Source organism: Epinephelus moara, chromosome 11 (genome assembly GCF_006386435.1).
Source record: "Epinephelus moara isolate mb chromosome 11, YSFRI_EMoa_1.0, whole genome shotgun sequence".
NCBI classification, from domain to species: domain Eukaryota; kingdom Metazoa; phylum Chordata; class Actinopteri; order Perciformes; family Serranidae; genus Epinephelus; species Epinephelus moara.
Window position 1 is genome coordinate 37,646,186 of NC_065516.1, and position 18,112 is coordinate 37,664,297.

General features: G+C 42.1%; 1 protein-coding gene across 1 annotated transcript in view; it reads right to left on the reverse strand.

Annotated features, from left to right (window-relative positions):
* Positions 1-18,112, reverse strand: part of LOC126397777 (receptor-type tyrosine-protein phosphatase mu-like) — a 54,852-nt gene that overhangs the window by 9,542 nt on the left and 27,198 nt on the right. Inside the window, exons 4-11 of the mRNA XM_050056731.1 lie at positions 17,315-17,402; positions 12,586-12,662; positions 11,966-12,002; positions 9,804-9,901; positions 7,328-7,444; positions 6,144-6,298; positions 5,900-6,035; positions 4,071-4,220 (exon numbers count right to left, since the gene is read on the reverse strand). Of these exons, the coding sequence (XP_049912688.1) occupies positions 4,071-4,220; positions 5,900-6,035; positions 6,144-6,298; positions 7,328-7,444; positions 9,804-9,901; positions 11,966-12,002; positions 12,586-12,662; positions 17,315-17,402 (858 nt within the window). The remainder of the gene's footprint in view (positions 1-4,070; positions 4,221-5,899; positions 6,036-6,143; positions 6,299-7,327; positions 7,445-9,803; positions 9,902-11,965; positions 12,003-12,585; positions 12,663-17,314; positions 17,403-18,112) is intronic.

An 18,112-nucleotide genomic window follows, 5' to 3' on the forward strand; every position in this document is an offset into this window, starting at 1 on the left:
CCCTTTAACGGGGAAAAAAAACGGTAGAAACCTCAGGAAGAGCAACTGAGGAGGGATCCCTCTTCCAGGATGGACAGACGTGCAATAGATGTCGTACAGAACAGATCAGCATAATAAATTAACAGTAATCCGCATGACACAATGAGAGAGAGAGAGAGAGAGAGAGAGAGAGAGAGAGAGAGAGAGAGAGAGAGAGATGCATATCATCACCTATAAGGATCAATATCCTCACCAACAAGGATCAATATCATCACCAATGAAGATCAATATCATCACCTATAAAGTTTATAATCATCACCAATAAAGACCAATATCATCACTTATAAAGATCAATATCATCACCTATAAAGATCAATATCATCACCTGTAAAGTTTATTATCATCACCTATTAAGATCAATATGATCACCAATAAGGATCAATATCATCACCTATAAAGATCAATATCATCACCTATAAAGATCAATATCATCACCAATAAGGATCAATATCATTACCAATAAGGATCAATATCATCACCAATAAGGATAAATATTATCACCTATATAGGTCAATATCATCACCAATAAGGATAAATATCATCACCTGCAAAGATCAATATCATCACCTATAAAGATCAATATCATCACCAAAAAAGATCAATATCTCCACCAATAAGGATCAATATCATCACCTGTAAAGTTTATTATCATCACCTATAAAGATTAATATCATCACCTAAGGATCAATATCATCACCTATAAAGATCAATATTATCACCAATGAGGATCAATATCATCACCTATGAAGGTCAATATCATCACCTATAAAGATCAATTTTATCACCAATAAGGATCAATATCATCACCTGTAAAGATCAATATCATCACCAATGAGGATCAATATCATCACCTGTAAAGTTTATTATCATCACCTATTGAGATCAATATGATCACCAATAAGGATCAATATCATCACCTATAAAGATCAATATCATCACCAATAAGGATCAATATCATTACCAATAAGGATCAATATCATCACCAATAAGGATAAATATCATCACCTATATAGGTCAATATCATCACCAATAAGGATAAATATCATCACCTGTAAAGATCAATATCATCACCTATAAAGATCAATATCATCACCAAAAAAGATCAATATCTTCACCAATAAGGATCAGTATCATCACCTGTAAAGTTTATTATCATCACCTATAAAGATTAATATCATCACCTATAAGGATCAATATCATCAGTACTAAGGATCAATATCATCACCTATAAAGATCAATATCATCACCAATAAGGACCAATATCATCACCAATGAGGATCAATATCCTCACCAACAAGGATCAATATCATCACCAATGAAGATCAATATCATCACCTATAAAGTTTATAATCATCACCAATAAAGACCAATATCATCACTTATAAAGATCAATTTCATCACCAAAAAGGATCAATATCATCACCAATAAGGATCAATATCATCACCTGTAAAGATCAATATCATCACCTATAAAGATCAATATCATCACCTGTAAAGTTTATTATCATCACCTATTAAGATCAATATGATCACCAATAAGGATCAATATCATCACCTATAAAGATCAATATCATCACCAATAAGGATCAGTATCATTACCAATAAGGATCAATATCATCACCAATAAGGATAAATATCATCACCTATATAGGTCAATATCATCACCAATAAGGATAAATATCATCACCTGTAAAGATCAATATCATCACCTATAAAGATCAATATCATCACCAAAAAAGATCAATATCTCCACCAATAAGGATCAGTATCATCACCTGTAAAGTTTATTATCATCACCTATAAAGATTAATATCATCACCTAAGGATCAATATCATCACCTATAAAGATCAATATTATCACCAATGAGGATCAGTATCATCACCAATAAGGATCAATATCATTACCAATAAGGATCAATATCATCACCTATAAAGATCAATATCATCACCTATAAAGATTAATATCATCACCAATAAGGATCAATATCATCAGTACCAAGGTGGAGGCATCAACACAAACAATTTTAAATTCTCAATCGGTCTCAATAAATAAATACTAATAATTCTTTAATGACTCTCCTTTAATGAATAAAGTGTTTGTTAATAATTAATAAATCATTAACAAACACTTTATTAATCAGATAAAAAAGAAAACTCGCCTTTATTAATAAGATATTAGGTTTATTAGAGATGTTCAGTTCAAAACGACTCTGACATTTCTTGTTGCAGATTTATAAACATTTTTAACTGCAGAAGTTATGTTTATAACCTTTATAACGCGTATAACTGCACAATTAATGTAATTAGCCTTTATTAATGAGTTATTCATGTTTCTAACTTCTTATGAATGGATTATTAACATGTACTGCAAAAATGCTGACTTTTTACCCATCATTATTGTCAACGTGTGTAACTGTTGAGTTGAGTTATCAATGTTTATCACTGCACAGATGATGGTTTATTAGTCTTTATTAATGAGTTATTAATGTTTATAACTGCACAACTGTTGGTTTATTAGTCTTTATTAATGAGTTATTAATGTTTATAACAGCACAACTGTTGGTTTATTAGTCTTTATTAATGAGTTATCAATGTTTATAATTGCACAGCTGTTGGTTTATTAGTCTTTATTAATGAGTTATTAGTGTTTATAACTGCACAACTGTTGGTTTATTAGTCTTTATTAATGAGTTATCAATGTTTATAATTGCACAGCTGTTGGATTATTAGTCTTTATTAATGAGTTATTAGTGTTTATAGCTGCACAGCTGATTGTTTATTAACCTTTATTAATGAGTTATTAATGTTTATAACTGCACAGCTGATGGTTTATTAGTCTTTGTTAATGAGTTATCAATGTTTATAACTGCACAGCTGATTGTTTATTAACCTTTATTAATGAGTTATTAATGTTTATAACTGCACAGCTGGTGGTTTATTAGTCTTTATTAATGAGTTATTAATGTTTATAGCTGCACAGCTGATTGTTTATTAACCTTTATTAATGAGTTATTAATGTTTATAACTGCACAGCTGTTGGTTTATTAGTCTTTGTTAATGAGTTATTAATGTTTATAGCTGCACAGCTGATTGTTTATTAACCTTTATTAATGAGTTATTAATGTTTATAACTGCACAGCTGTTGGTTTATTAGTCTTTATTAATGAGTTATTAATGTTTATAGCTGCACAACTGCTGGTTTAGTAGTCTTTAATGAGTTATTAATGTTTATAACAGCACAACTGTTGGTTTATTAGTCTTTATTAATTTGTTATCAATGTTTATAGCTGCACAGCTGATGGTTTATTAGTCTTTATTAATGAGTTATTAATGTTTATAACAGCACAACTGTTGGTTTATTAGTCTTTATTAACGAGTTATCAATGTTTATAGCTGCACAGCTGATGGTTTATTAGTCTTTATTAATGAGTTATTAATGTTTATAACAGCACAACTGTTGGTTTATTAGTCTTTATTAATGAGTTATTAATGTTCATAACAGCACAACTGTTGGTTTATTAGTCTTTATTAACGAGTTATTAATGTTCATAACTGCACAACTGTTGGTTTATTAGTCTTTATTAACGAGTTATTAATGTTTATAACAGCACAGCTGTTGGTTTATTAGTCTTTATTAATGAGTTATTAATGTTTATAACAGCACAGATGATGTTTATTAACCTTTATTAATGAGATATTAATGTTTATAACAGCACAGATGATGTTTATTAACCTTTATGAATGAGTTATTAATGTTTATAACAGCACAGATGATGTTTATTAGTCTTTATTAATGAGTTATTAATGTTTATAACAGCACAGATGATGTTTATTAACCTTTATTAATGAGTTATTAATGTTATAACTGCAGACTTGATGGCTCATTAAACTTAAGTCAGGGACAATTTTCAAAATCTTACATAGTTCTTGTGAATGATGATTTATAAACATTAGTAAATCATTTATTAACCAGTAATAAAGGTGTTATTACATGTATTATTATAAATATGTGATGTGGATCAACACGTTACCCTGAACTCCTCTTTGATCTGACTGGAGTTGGTCTGAGGATCCAATCGGTTCATCTCATAGTAAACCGACCGCAGCTGATTGGCTGGGATCGCTGTGTCACCGCAGAGACAAGCCTCCAAGATGGCATCATGGATGAAGACGTACTGCTCCTGGACAGAGGGGGGGAGAGATGTTTTTAAAGATGAAGACAAAAATGCTCCTCACCTCCTCCTCACCTCCTCCTCGTCCTGTCAGGTTTGATTGACAGGAGGAGTGTAGCAGAAATGTCACTTCATAAATGATTTATGTCAACACACAGAGGAGGAGGAGGAGGGAGAGGAAGATGAGGAGGCGGAGGGAGAGGAAGATGAGGAGGAGGAGGAGGAGAGGAGAGGGGAGGAGGACGAGGAGGAGGAGGAGAGGAGAGGAGAGGAGAGGGGAGGAGGAGGAGGAGGANTGAGTGACATTAAAGTTGGACAGCGAAGGTCATCGCTTCGTCCATTTCTGTCACATCCTGTCAGTCAGAGTTTGATGACATCACAGAGCCGCAGCAGAACAATAGGCTCGTTCGAGATGAACTGCGCCTCGCCTGGAAAGTAGACGAGAGCAGGCGACCGCAGTGGGGGCCGGTGACAAAAAGCTGCGGTGAAGTCGGACAGTTTCCCGACAGTTTCCAGCAGCCTTCAGTCCGTACAGGAAGTCACAGACACACTAACATCCTGTCTGGAATGATGTCAATTCATTAAAGTGATCAGACTCATATATCAGTTTGTTCTCAGTCTCCAGTTGTTTTAATTATGATAGATTAAATATTAAAATGCTTTACAGGTGATCTGTAGTTTATGTTCATGGTTCATGAACTCTGCTGTAAATCAGCATCATATCAGTTTGACCTGTCCCCTCAACTACACAGGCTGAATACACTGTGTCTGACTGTAAGCTTCATATTTGATAAAAGACAACAGCTTTCATTAAGGCTCAGTCAGATACAGTCAGGGCTTCACATCTGTACACGTTAGTTTAAGAATCCTCACATCCCACTGACCACCAGTCTCAGTGTTGCTAAATACTTCAATAATTAAACCGACCAATATTAATATAGTACAGTAGACTCTGTATAGTTTATGATGAATGTATTCAGTCTGTGACGACTAAACTTCACCATCAGTCACACAACATGTTTCTGTTCACAGAATAAACCTTCAGATCAGACAAATACAATCTTAATCTCTAAAATTCTACAAAAAACTAAAAGTTTATCTAAAACGTCATCTTGTTGAGTCGACATCTGAACCAATCAGTTGTTGGATCAGGTGAGAGCCAGGCGCTGCAGCTGCTCTCCACTGACTGCACGGCCTGTGGCCGCCTCGCTCTCGCGGTTTTATCACCGTCCACTTTTGTAATACGTCAGAGCAAGTCGGGATGAAGTCGGACACAAAACTAACCGGCATGCATTGTGCTTCGATCACCAGTGATCGAATCTGCGCAGGCCTGGCTCATCTCGAACGAACCTATTAACAGTGGCGAGCGTGGACACGCCCACAGCTCAGACTCTGATGTTCCCTGGAAATATGAAATATGAGAAGGCAATTTAATTTCATAGATTTTTATTTGTAAAGTGGGTTTGCATGGACTCGCCGCTCGACGCCACTAAACGCTGCTCATCTCGTCTTTGTGTCTCAGAATTTGCAGTTTTTAACAATGTCATTATTTCCACTCTTCCTGAGTATTTTTGTTTTGTTGTTGTTTATGATCACTGTTTTTGTTTTCCTGCAGTGACAGATGATCAGTGTCGAGTGTGTGTAGTTGTATAGTGTGTGCGTGTGTGTGTGTGTGTGTGTGTGTGTACCTCAGTCTGGACCATGTTAACCCTTCGTGCTCGCAGCTCTCGTACACAGTTGTAGATGTCGACCACGCCCTCTCTCTCTGCCATGTCCAGCATGATGTCAATCACAATGAAACAACCTGTACGCCCCGCCCCCGCACTGACACACACACACACACACACACACACACACACACACACACACACTTTATATAGGCTTTAAACTGCAGTGTTAATATGAGTAACCAATATCCAGGCGTACACGTACCTGCAGTGGACCACGGTGGGGCCGGCGGTGGGCGGAGTTTTGGCTTTGACGCGGCGGATGAAGCCCAGCAGGCCGGTGGCGTGAAGCGGCACGCCATGATCTGGCCAGCCGGTGAAATGGAACTGACGGATCTCCCTGATCTCAGCCACGCCCCTCTGAAACACAAAGAGACAGCGACAGTGAAATCGACTCTTCGTCCGTGCTCACCTGCAGTCGCCCGAGCCTACGGCGGTATTTTTGATTATTATGATGTCATTTCCTGGAGTGTCATCAATACCTCATATCCATTACATCTGTACGACCTGAGCTGTGAATCAATAAATTATATTGATTGATTAAAGTATTTCTAATGATCAGATTCTACAAAATGAAAACATTTTAATATTAAATATTTTTAAAACTCGTCGTCAGTTACTTGAACGTGATCATTATTTAGTTTTTGAGAAACGGTCAATTTTATGAGCAGAGTGAAAAGTGTTGATAGATTTGTCATTTATTACTCTGTGTGTTTGTGTGGTCTGCACCACTAGTGCTGATACAGAGGAGGATGATGATGATGTTGATGATGATGATGAAGCCCAGTGTTACTGTGCACTCTACTAACAGAGACAGACACATCAACATCGCCAGCTCCGCCTGACATCATCACGCTCAGGCGCAGTCTCACCGTCCCACCATAGACCAGCCCACAGCTACCAGGTACAACAGCTGAGCTTGCTGTTGGATTTTAGCCGCTGCTGCTAATTAGCTTGTGCTAACACTCTGGAGATGCTCTTTCAGCGCTGCGTCTAACCGGTGTCTGGCGGTCAGAGATCAGACCCTTGGCGTCATCCTGTTGTCTTGCTGTGGAGCTCTGACAGACGTCCACACCGCCACGTTTCTCCGTCCTGAGAGCCGCTACAGTTCTTCTTCTCTGTGTTTATTGGCGGTTCACAAACCAAGTTTAAAGGTACATGAAGCTCCGCCCACTGTGTCGGTGTGTAAATGTGCCATTGTTGAGTCAGTGAAAACAGTCTGACGTCGTTTTATCGTCATTGTCACTGGTTTTTATCGAGGGTTGAAAACAAACAAACTTTATTGATTCTATTCAATGAAGATGTTTCGTGTCTGTGAAGCTGACGGAGACACACCTGTTAGATATAATGAGTGTGTGTGTGTGTGTGTGTGCGTGTGTGTGTGTGTACCTTCTCCACAGCGAAGGTCCGGATCACGTACTCTGACAGCAGCTGTGTCTCGATCAGTGTCACCTTCATGTCGCCGTAGATCTCTGTGTCGTCAGGCCAGTACTTACAACACTTCACCTGGGCGCACACACATGCGCACACACACACACACACACACACGCACGCACGCACGCACGCACGCACGCACGCACGCACGCACACACACACACACACACACACACACACACACACATTATCGTCTCAGTCCGGTCTCATTAATTTAACAGAAACATAAACAGAAAAAAAGCTGCTGATATTAAAATCTCATTAAAAGCTCCGCCCCCCTCCCCCGCTCATTAACAGCTAATTGCTGCTGAACTAATCACACTGTCGCCACAGCAACCAACGAGCTGAAAGGTGTGTGTGTGTGTGTGTGTGTGTGTGGGGGGGGTTAAATCAGGGTAAAGTGACAGAGAAAGACGGAGGGAGATAATCAGCCTGATCTATCCCAGAATCTCTCCTGGAGAGGGCGAGCAGATCCCTGGTGCCTTCTGGGTAATGAGAGCTGGGACCAGGAGCACGCCTGCAGGTGTGTGTGTGTGTGTGTGTGTGTGTGTGTGTGTGTGTGTATGATCTCAGGTTAAATCCTTCAATTTCAGGAGGAAACAGAGTCTCGGTCCCTCTGTCTGGCAGCAGCGGCATCACTGAGGGCTCAGCTCAGCTCTGAGCTCCTGACTGCTCGTCTTACCGCCGCACGCCGTCCGTTTTATTTCCTCTTTTCAAACGTCAGAAACTAAAATGTCTGAGATCACCGCAGTATGATTGGGGGGAACCCTCCACCCCCTAAACTCCTCTCCTCAACGATAAATGGCACTAAGTGAACTCTCAGCACACAAACTGAACGGCAGTGTTACAGCGAGTGCTGACGAGACATTTGACAGTAAACTACACACATCAAGTTGTGCTGTGATATCTACATCTATATTTATACACATACATGTATATGGACATATATATGTGTGTATATACATACATATATACACACATATATATACATATATAATGACTGTAAACTGTTAGTAGCTCGGACCATTGAGATAATAATGATAATAATAATAATAATAATAATAATAATAATAAGGAAGTTGATAATAATCTGATGACATCATACAAGTCATCAAAGACGACCAGCAATAACTGGTTGTGAACCAACATGTAGTGTGTCACATCTGTCGGCAAAGTCAGGGCGAGATTTTATGACTCCGAGATCACCTGATGTGACGCAGAGACTGTAGGAACCCGGCGTCACGATCTTCTCTGGTTCTCATGGTTTCAGTGAAATGAGGCGAGTTAACGATGTGTGGCGTCTCCACACTGACACAAGTTCAAACATATAGAGCTGTATATGCGATCTCAACGGCTAACTGACGTTAGCTCAGGTGGGGAGTCAACAGTCCAATGTCAACATCCAGCGAACTTCTATAAAAACAAAGTGCTCTGTCACCAGACCAGGCCTCTAATGGAGACAGGCCTGCATTTGTCAGAATGTGTAGCCACACAGGCCTGGTAAAGAGACTGTGTGTTTAAGTTTTACAGTGTTACTGATTCGTGCTCTTCTTAAAATGAGGTGCGAGATGTGTTTGTGATACGATATTTGTATATGAGTGAGCAAACACAGGAGTTATACTTCTGCGTCAAATCTACGCCGTACTGACAGCGTAGGCTCTGCATAGACGCCAATGCTGTAGCCGGACGTGCACCTCCCCAGAAATGTAACTACACGCTGCAGTGACGGAGACCTCCAGAAACCTGTGGAAACAAAACTTAGATTTCACAGATATCCAACGACACAACAGGGAGACAATAAAGCCTCCACACACTGTGTGTGATTTATCCTGGCTGAATATGAGCAGAGGAAATCTCTGCTAGCTGCTACGCTAATTTATACAATGTAAAATGCCATAGGCTTGTGCTAATAATGTTAGCATGTTGTATTTGTGGGGAAAATGTGTCCAGTTTTTTGTCTGTGAATCTGTCAAGTTATGATGAAGCTGGTTTGTGTAACTTTACAGAAACTATACCACCAACCAGTGTTTTGGAGGTGTAACTGCAGCGTGATGCAGACACAAGTTTAAGTGCTCACAGCAGCGTAAAGCCAACACGTGACGAAAAATCTACCTGACGCTGTCGTCTGTGTAAACTGTGATTTACATGGAAAACTCATTCTTGTAAATGTTGCTGTGAAACACGGATGTAATTCTGAGAGGTGAAGTCAAACCCACAGCCGTACAGAGTTCCACAGGAACAAACGGAGAGGCAGAAAACTTTCCAACAACAGAGGGTAAACAAAGAGCGGAGACGTGACTGATGCACTCTGGGAGATGCAGTCCCAAACTTCATCAGAGAGGAAAAAAAAACCAGATGGCCCCAACAATCACTGTGTGTGTGTGTGTGTGTGTGTGTGTGTGTGTGTGTGTGTGTGTGTGTGTGGACTCACCCGTCCCACCTCCACCAGGTTGGTTACCATGACAATGGCGGCGGTGTTCTCCTGCCAAACCATCCTCCAGAAATCGTAGACGGTCTCCTGCATGGGACCTGAACAGTGGAGTTGATATTAGAGAGCAGACGAGCAGCAACGGCACATGAATTCTAATGACTCTGTTAATTAATTCAACACACACACTCACACACACAAAATGTTTTTAATCACTGTTGACAGTCTGTGTTTTGACGAGCTAATTAGTTCATGCTAATCCATTCCTGTCCTTGAGTGTTTTACAGCACACACACGCACACACGCACGCACACACACACACACACACACACACACACACACACACACACACACACACACACAGTCAGGATGGATTCCTACCTGTGTGTGTTACCTGAAAGTTACATTTAAAACTTTATTGATAAAGAGCAAACAAGCGTTCAGGGTTCAGTTGTGGGTGATTTAGTGACACCTGTGGTCAAAGGAGGTGACTGCAGCTGTGTCATCACCACAGTACGTACATATTAAGGTGTCTTTTAGTTGCTATGTAACGATGAACGATCGTTGCTCTACTCGGGGGCCTGTCCACCAAATGTTTATTTCTGATGCGGCATTTTTTTTCTCCTTGTGGTTTTGTTGTGTCACCTGGAGGTGAAGCTGCCTCTCCGCCACTAAAGCGTTCTCAAACGCTCTCAGTGGGGCGTTTCCTGAGGAGTTCCTGGTGTTTTCAACTGTCAAAAAAACACCTTGGTGGACACGGGGACTTCCTGTCCGGACACGACCGCGTGAAAACATCATGAGATTCTGAACTTAAGTGGAGCCCGAGTGTGTGTGTTGTCTAATCGTAACCACGTGTGTGTGTGTGTTGTCTAAACGTAACCACGTGTGTGTGTGTTGTCTAAATGTAACCACGTGTGTGTTGGCTAAACGTAACCATGTGTGTGTGTTGGCTGAACATAACCACGTGTGTGTGTTGGTTAAATGTAACCACGTGTGTGTGTTGGCTAAACGTACCCACGTGTGTGTGTTGGCTAAACGTAACCACGTGTGTGTGTTGGCTAAACATAACCATGTGTGTGTGTGTGTTGTCTAAACGTAACCACGCGTGTGTGTTGGTTAAATGTAACCACGTGTGTGTGTTGGTTAAATGTAACCATGTGTGTGTGTTGGTTAAATGTAACCACGTGTGTGTGTTGGCTAAAAGTAACCATGTCTGTGTGTGTGTTGGCTAAATGTAACCGCGTGTGTGTGTTGGTTAAACGTAACCACGTGTGTGTGTTGGCTAAACATAACCACGTGTGTGTGTTGGCTAAAAATAACCACGTGTATGTGTTGGCTAAACATAACCACGTGTGTGTGTTGGTTAAATGTAACCACGTGTGTGTGTTGGCTAAACATAACCACGTGTGTAACCACGTGTGTGTGTTGGCTAAACATAACCACGTGTGTGTGTGGGTTAAATGTAACCACGTGTGTGTGTTGGCTAAATGTAACCACGTGTGTGTGTTGGACGTCATATGTGGACATGTGACGAGGTCGCAGTGAGGACGTGTTGGATTGGTCGAACGAGTGTGTAGGCGGAAACTCGATACATCCTGAGACTGTGACCGCTCAGACTCGGGCTCCAAAGATGTCATCACGGCGGCTGTATCAGGATATTTTGTCTTAATTTTCGTACAGCGGGAAGAAGAGGAGACTCTTCGTCCATCTTTATTTACAGACTCCAGGCGTCTGTTGAAAATCCTACATTTCTAAACCACAGTTCCCATGATGCTTTTGGGGATGTAAAGAGGAAATGTAATGTTGCCATGGGCACCATTCAGAGGGAGCGGAGTGATGTGTGAGCCGCTCCTGATTCAACTGAAGAAACCTGACTGATGGACCGTTGTGGACGGACATCAGAGAGAAGGAGGAGTCACACTGAGGGACATCATGATGTGTTTCCTACATGTGAAGGGTTAACTTTGGTTTTTATCAACCAGATCTAGTGACTGTGTTTTTCTTCATGGTCATCCTGTCTGAGTCAAACATTGTGTTTACTCTCAGCAGCTGCTCTGCCAGAAGCTAAGCTAAGCTAAGCTAAGCTAAGCTAAACTAAGCTAAGCTACAACCTGACAGATCATCAGAGAAACGAGCCGTGTGTCAGAGTGTGTGTGAGTTCTGACCTTGGGTGGCGATGTAGTGATTGGGTCTGTGGTAGCCCTGCGAGGAGAGAGGAGACACAACAATCAAACCACTGTCACATGACATGGTGACAACATGTGACCTCAGAGAGTAGACACCTCAGACTGCCATCAGTCTGTCAGTTTTGGACGTGAGGAGAAACTTCCTGTCGTCCACTCAAACACAGTTTCAAGGCACAGATTTTTGAAAATGCCTCCTGAAGAGCACAATAACACATTTTCGTATCAGCTGATCCTGATCAGTTAAAAAATGTCTTCATCGGCGCCGACAGCGACCAGTGACATCATACTGGGATGGTTTAGTCTTCAGCATCCAAGTACCAAAAGACGTTCAAGGCAAACGTGAGTGACTGAGGACATTCTGCCTTGCGGGGACCGTCCACAATGTCCTCACAGTGCAGAAACATCCTCACAATGTTGGTTAACACTCACAGACTGACTTCAAGCAGAGACAAATTTCCTCTCTAAGTTTGTTTACAGAGTCAACACCAACCAACACTAACTGATGACGGCTGTCGCCATGGAAACAGAGTCGACCGGGACGTTCCACATCGACCTTTAGAGGAAAGAAAACTCTGTGTGTGTGTGTGTGTGTTTCTCACGTCGACATAGTTGGCGTTGATGTAGTCAGAGCCGCTCTCTCCGTCCTGAGGCTGCAGACGCACACGAGAGTGGTCATCTAAGACACACACACACACACACACACACACACACACACACACAGTTAATTGGTGGGCTTGTCGTGGTGGTGAAGCTGAACATAATCACCTCTAATTAGGTTCTGCTGCGTAAACGATGTAATAATAAATTAATAAGCACTTCATTAGCTGGTTCTCATCAACACAGATTCATTTACATCCTCATAATCACATCCAACATAACAAACAAACAAACAAACAAACAAACAAACATGAAGCTTCATCATTTTTATGTGTCTCATAACGAGACAGATTTCATTCTCGTCTTTGTTCATGAGCAAACATGAAGTTGAACACATGATGCGTCCATGTTTGGAACCGTAGAAATGTTCCCGTCCTAATAAACACACCCTGAGGATGGAAAACAAGAAGTAAATAAATAAAAACAAATAAAAACAAATTCACAATAAACACTGTCAAAAACAACATCTGTGACATTAGAGGTGGCGAAATAATCGATTCTCATGTCTGTGTCAGACTCCACGATTACAGCCCGATGTGACTTCAGTCTTACGGTGTCGGCTCGGGTCGGGAACGACACCGAGTGTTGTACATGATAATCCCTCATTTCATCTGGTGTAGTGTGTCATAGTAGATGACGACCGACGCCACGTCTGGCACGCCTCACGACGTCCCGACAGAAAGTCTAGCATGTTCAATTTTCATTTTGTCTTCCATGACTTCTCGCGTCACAGACGGCAGCGTCCAAAGGGACAACAGAAACACATTTGGGACACGGTCTCTGATGAGTGGACGCAGTAAACTCATTGGACGAAGGTAAATTGTGACCTTCTCATGATGCGTTCACTGTAACCCTGTAAAATGTAGTTTTTGGTGATAAATGAGCTGTTTGAAGGAGAAATGTGTCGATGTTTCCACAGAAACATATAACAGACATTAGAGACAGAAATATGAAATATTATTTCCAGTCAAACACGTATTAAATGTTTTAAATATTCTAAATGTCTTCATGTGAGAGAAGGTCATACTGAAGGTCCTACTGAAGGTCATTCTGAAGGTCATACTGAAGGTGGTACTGAAGGTCATACTGAAGGTCATACTGAAGGTGGTACTGAAGGTGGTACTGAAGGTGGTACTGAAGGTCCTACTGAAGGTCATACTGAAGGTGGTACTGAAGGTCCTACTGAAGGTCCTACTGAAGGTGGTACTGAAGGTCCTACTGAAGGTCATACTGAAGGTCACACTGAAGGTGGTACTGAAGGTCCTACTGAAGGTCATACTGAAGGTGGTACTGAAGGTCCTACTGAAGGTGGTACTGAAGGTCATACTGAAGATCATACTGAAGGTGGTACTGAAGGTCATACTGAAGGTGCTACTGAAGGTGCTACTGAAGGTCATACTGAAGGTGGTACTAAAGATCCTACTGAAGGTCCTACTGAAGGTGGTGCTGAAGGTCATAGTGAAGGTCCTACTGAAGGTGGTGCTGAAGGTCATACTGAAGGTGGTATTGAAGGTGGTACTGAAGGTCATACTGAAGGTGGTACTGAAGGTCATACTGAAGGTCATACTGAAGGTGGTACTGATGGTCACACTGAAGGTGGTACTGAAGGTCCTACTGAAGGTCATACTGAATGTGGTACTGAAGGTCATACTGAAGGTCACACTGAAGGTGGTACTGAAGGTCCTACTGAAGGTACTACTGAAGGTCCTACTTAAAGTCCTACTGAAGGTGGTGCTGAAGGTCACACTGAAGGTGGTGAAGGTCCTACTGAAGGTCCTACTGAAGGTACTACTGAAGGTCCTACTTAAAGTCCTACTGAAGGTGGTGCTGACGGTCACACTGAAGGTGGTGCTGAAGGTCCTACTGAAGGTACTACTGAAAGTCCTACTGAAGGTCATACTGAAGGTCATACTGAAGGTGGTACTGAAGGTCACACTGGAGGTGGTACTGAAGGTCATACTGAAGGTCATACTGAAGGTCCTACTGAAAGTCCTACTGAAGGTGGTGCTGAAGGTCATACTGATGGTCACACTGAAGGTCATACTGAAGGTTCTACTGAAGGTGGTGCTGAAAGTCATACTGAAGGTGGTACTGAAGGTGGTACTGAAGGTCATACTGAAGGTGGTACTGAAGGTCCTACTGAAGGTCATACTGAAGGTGGTACTGAAGGTCCTACTGAAGGTGGTGCTGAAGGTCATACTGAAGGTCATACTGAAAGTGGTACTGAAGGTCATACTGAAGGTCACACTGAAGGTGGTACTGAAGGTACTACTGAAGGTCCTACTGAAGTTACTACTGAAGGTGGTGCTGAAGGTCACACTGAAGGTGGTGCTGAAGGTCCTACTGAAAGTCCTACTGAAGGTGGTGCTGAAGGTCACACTGAATGTGGTGCTGAAGGTCATACTGAAGGTCATACTGAAGGTGGTACTGAAGGTGGTACTGAAAGGTGGTGCTGAAGGTACTACTGAAAGTCCTACTGAAGGTGGTACCAAAGGTGGTACTGAAGGTACTACTGAAGGTTCTACTGAAAGTCCTACTGAAGGTGGTGCTGAAGGTCATACTGATGGTCACACAAGGTGGTACTGAAGGTCCTACTGAAGGTCCTACTGAAGGTCATACTGAAGGTCCTACTGAAAGTCCTACTGAAGGTGGTGCTGAAGGTCATACTGATGGTCACACAAGGTGGTACTGAAGGTCCTACTGAACGTCCTACTGAACGTCCTACTGAAGGTGGTACTGAAGGTCATACTGAAGGTGGTACTGAAGGTCATACTGAAGGTGGTGCTGAAGGTCATACTGATGGTAGTGCTGAAGGTCATACTGATGGTCACACTTAAGGTCATACTGAAGGTCCTACTGAAGGTGGTGCTGAAGGTCATACTGAAGGTCATACTAAAGGTGGTGCTGAAGGTCACACTGAAGCTCCTACTGAAGGTCATACAGAAGGTCCTACTGAAGGTGGTGCTGAAGGTCATACTGAAGGTGGTGCTGAAGGTCACACTGAAGGTCACACTGAAGGTCATACTGAAGGTCATACTGAAAGTGGTACTGAAGGTCATACTGAAGGTCCTACTGAAGGTCATACTGATGGTCACACAAGGTGGTACTGAAGGTCCTACTGAAAGTCCTACTGAAGGTGGTGCTGAAGGTCATACTGATGGTCACACTGAATGTGGTACTGAAGGTCATACTGAAGGTCATACTGAAGGTGGTGCTGAAGGTCATACTGATGGTGGTGCTGAAGGTCATACTGATGGTGGTGCTGAAGGTCATACTGATGGTCACACTGAAGGTCATACTGAAGGTGGTACTGAAGGTGGTGCTGAAGGTCATACTGAAGGTGGTGCTGAAGGTCACACTGAAGGTCATACTGAAGGTGGTACTGAAGGTCACACTGAAGGTCATACTGAAGGTGGTGCTGAAGGTCATACTGAAGGTCATACTGAAGGTCACACTGAAAGTGGTACTGAAGGTCATACTGAAGGTGGTACTGAAGGTCACACTGAAGGTCATACTGAAGGTGGTGCTGAAGGTCATACTGAAGGTCACACTGAAGGTGGTGCTGAAGGTCACACCGAAGGTGGTGCTGAAGGTCCTACTGAAAGTCCTACTGAAGGTGGTGCTGAAGGTCATATTGAAGGTGGTACTGAAGGTGGTGCTGAAGGTACTACTGAAAGTCCTCCTGAAGGTCATACTAAAAGTCCTACTGAAGGTCATACTGAAGGTGGTACTGAAGGTGGTACTGAAGGTCCTACTGAAAGTCCTCCTGAAGGTCATACTGAAGGTCATACTGAAGGTCACACTGAAGGTGGTACTAGAGGTCCTACTGAAGGTCCTACTGAAAGTCCTACTGAAGGTGGTGCTGAAGGTCATACTGATGGTCACACAAGGTGGTACTGAAGGTCCTACTGAAAGTCCTACTGAAGGTGGTGCTGAAGGTCATACTGAAGGTGGTGCTGAAGGTCACACTGAAGGTCATACTGAAGGTGGTGCTGAAGGTCATACTGATGGTCATACTGAAGGTCAATGTAAGTCTCCAGTCAGGTCCAAAAAGGACCCAGGTCATAACCTGCAAGTCTTGAGTCAAGTCCCAAGTCAGGACCAGAAAGGACCCAGGTCATGACCTATAAGTCTCGAGTCAGGTCCAAAAAACAACCAAGGTCATGATCTGCAAATCTCAAGGCAAGTCTTGAGTCACGACCCAAGTTAGGACCAGAAAGGACCCAGGTCATGACCTATAAGTCTCGAGTCAGGTCCAAAAAACAACCAAGGTCATGATCTGCAAGTCTCAAGGCAAGTCTTGAGTCAAGACCCAAGTTAGGACCAGAAAGGACCCAGGTCATGACCTGCAAGTCTCGAGTCAGGACTATGGAGACAAGATAAGTTTGTCGTAGTTGAAGATTTAATGTCCCACACTTGTTAAGACACGAGGGCTCTAATTAAACAATGTTCACAAGATGAGCTGAAATCGAGTCCCAAGTCAAACCGCAGTTCCTGTTCCAAAGGAACACGTCCTCTGGTGACCTGGTGATCAGTAATGTGAGCTGCAGGTTGGGCACACCTGAGGTCTCACTGATCAGTTTGACTCATGAGTTATTATCATGTGTCTCTGGCAGGACGTGGCGTCCACCACCTGGCATTCAGCATGATGAAGAGTGTGCGCGTACGTACAGGCGATGATGTTTCCGTAGCGATTCTTCATGCGGTTCTCGTCCTTTTTGGCTGAATCCCACGGAGCAGACTGTCCCTCGAAGAAACTCTGAAAAAGACAAGAAGACGAGAGAAGAGATGAAGCAGCGAGCTGAAACTCAGCAAACATCTTCATGAATAATGCAGAGGATGTGTTTGATTTCCTCTTTTCTCCCTGAACACACACAGGCGGCGGTTTCTGGTCGGAGCAGATGATTATGTCCAATTATGAGAAGGTGGCTCAGAGAGGAGCCGCAGGCGTCCAAACACCGCCACGGTTGTTTTTCTTTCTTTTACTGTGTTCAAACAGAGTGCGAGTTGTCGGACTGAGCTGAAACTGTGAGTCTGTGTTTGTCTCTGAGGTCAAACAGGAAACACACACAGCTCTCACAGAAACATGAATTGATATCAGTCCCACGCCTCTGGGCTCTGTTCATCAAAATAATATCGACCAATCAGGTTTGAGCACCAGGTACACATTCTTTAGCTGAACTGTAATCTGAGAGGTCGTCATATATTGTCTGAAAAAGTTTGGCTTCATGTAAAATAACATGTTTCATGTGAAGGTATCAGTTTTTCTGTGTGTTCATTTTGTGTCTCTCTGTGGTCATTTTGTGTCTCTTTGTGTTCATGTTGTGTCTCTGTGTGTTCATTTTGTGACTCTTTGTGTTCATTTTGTGTCTCTTTGTGGTCATTTTGTGTCTCTTTGTGTTCATTTTGCGTCTCTGTGTTCATTTTGTGTCTCTTTGTGTTCAATTTGTGTCACTTTGTGTCACTTTG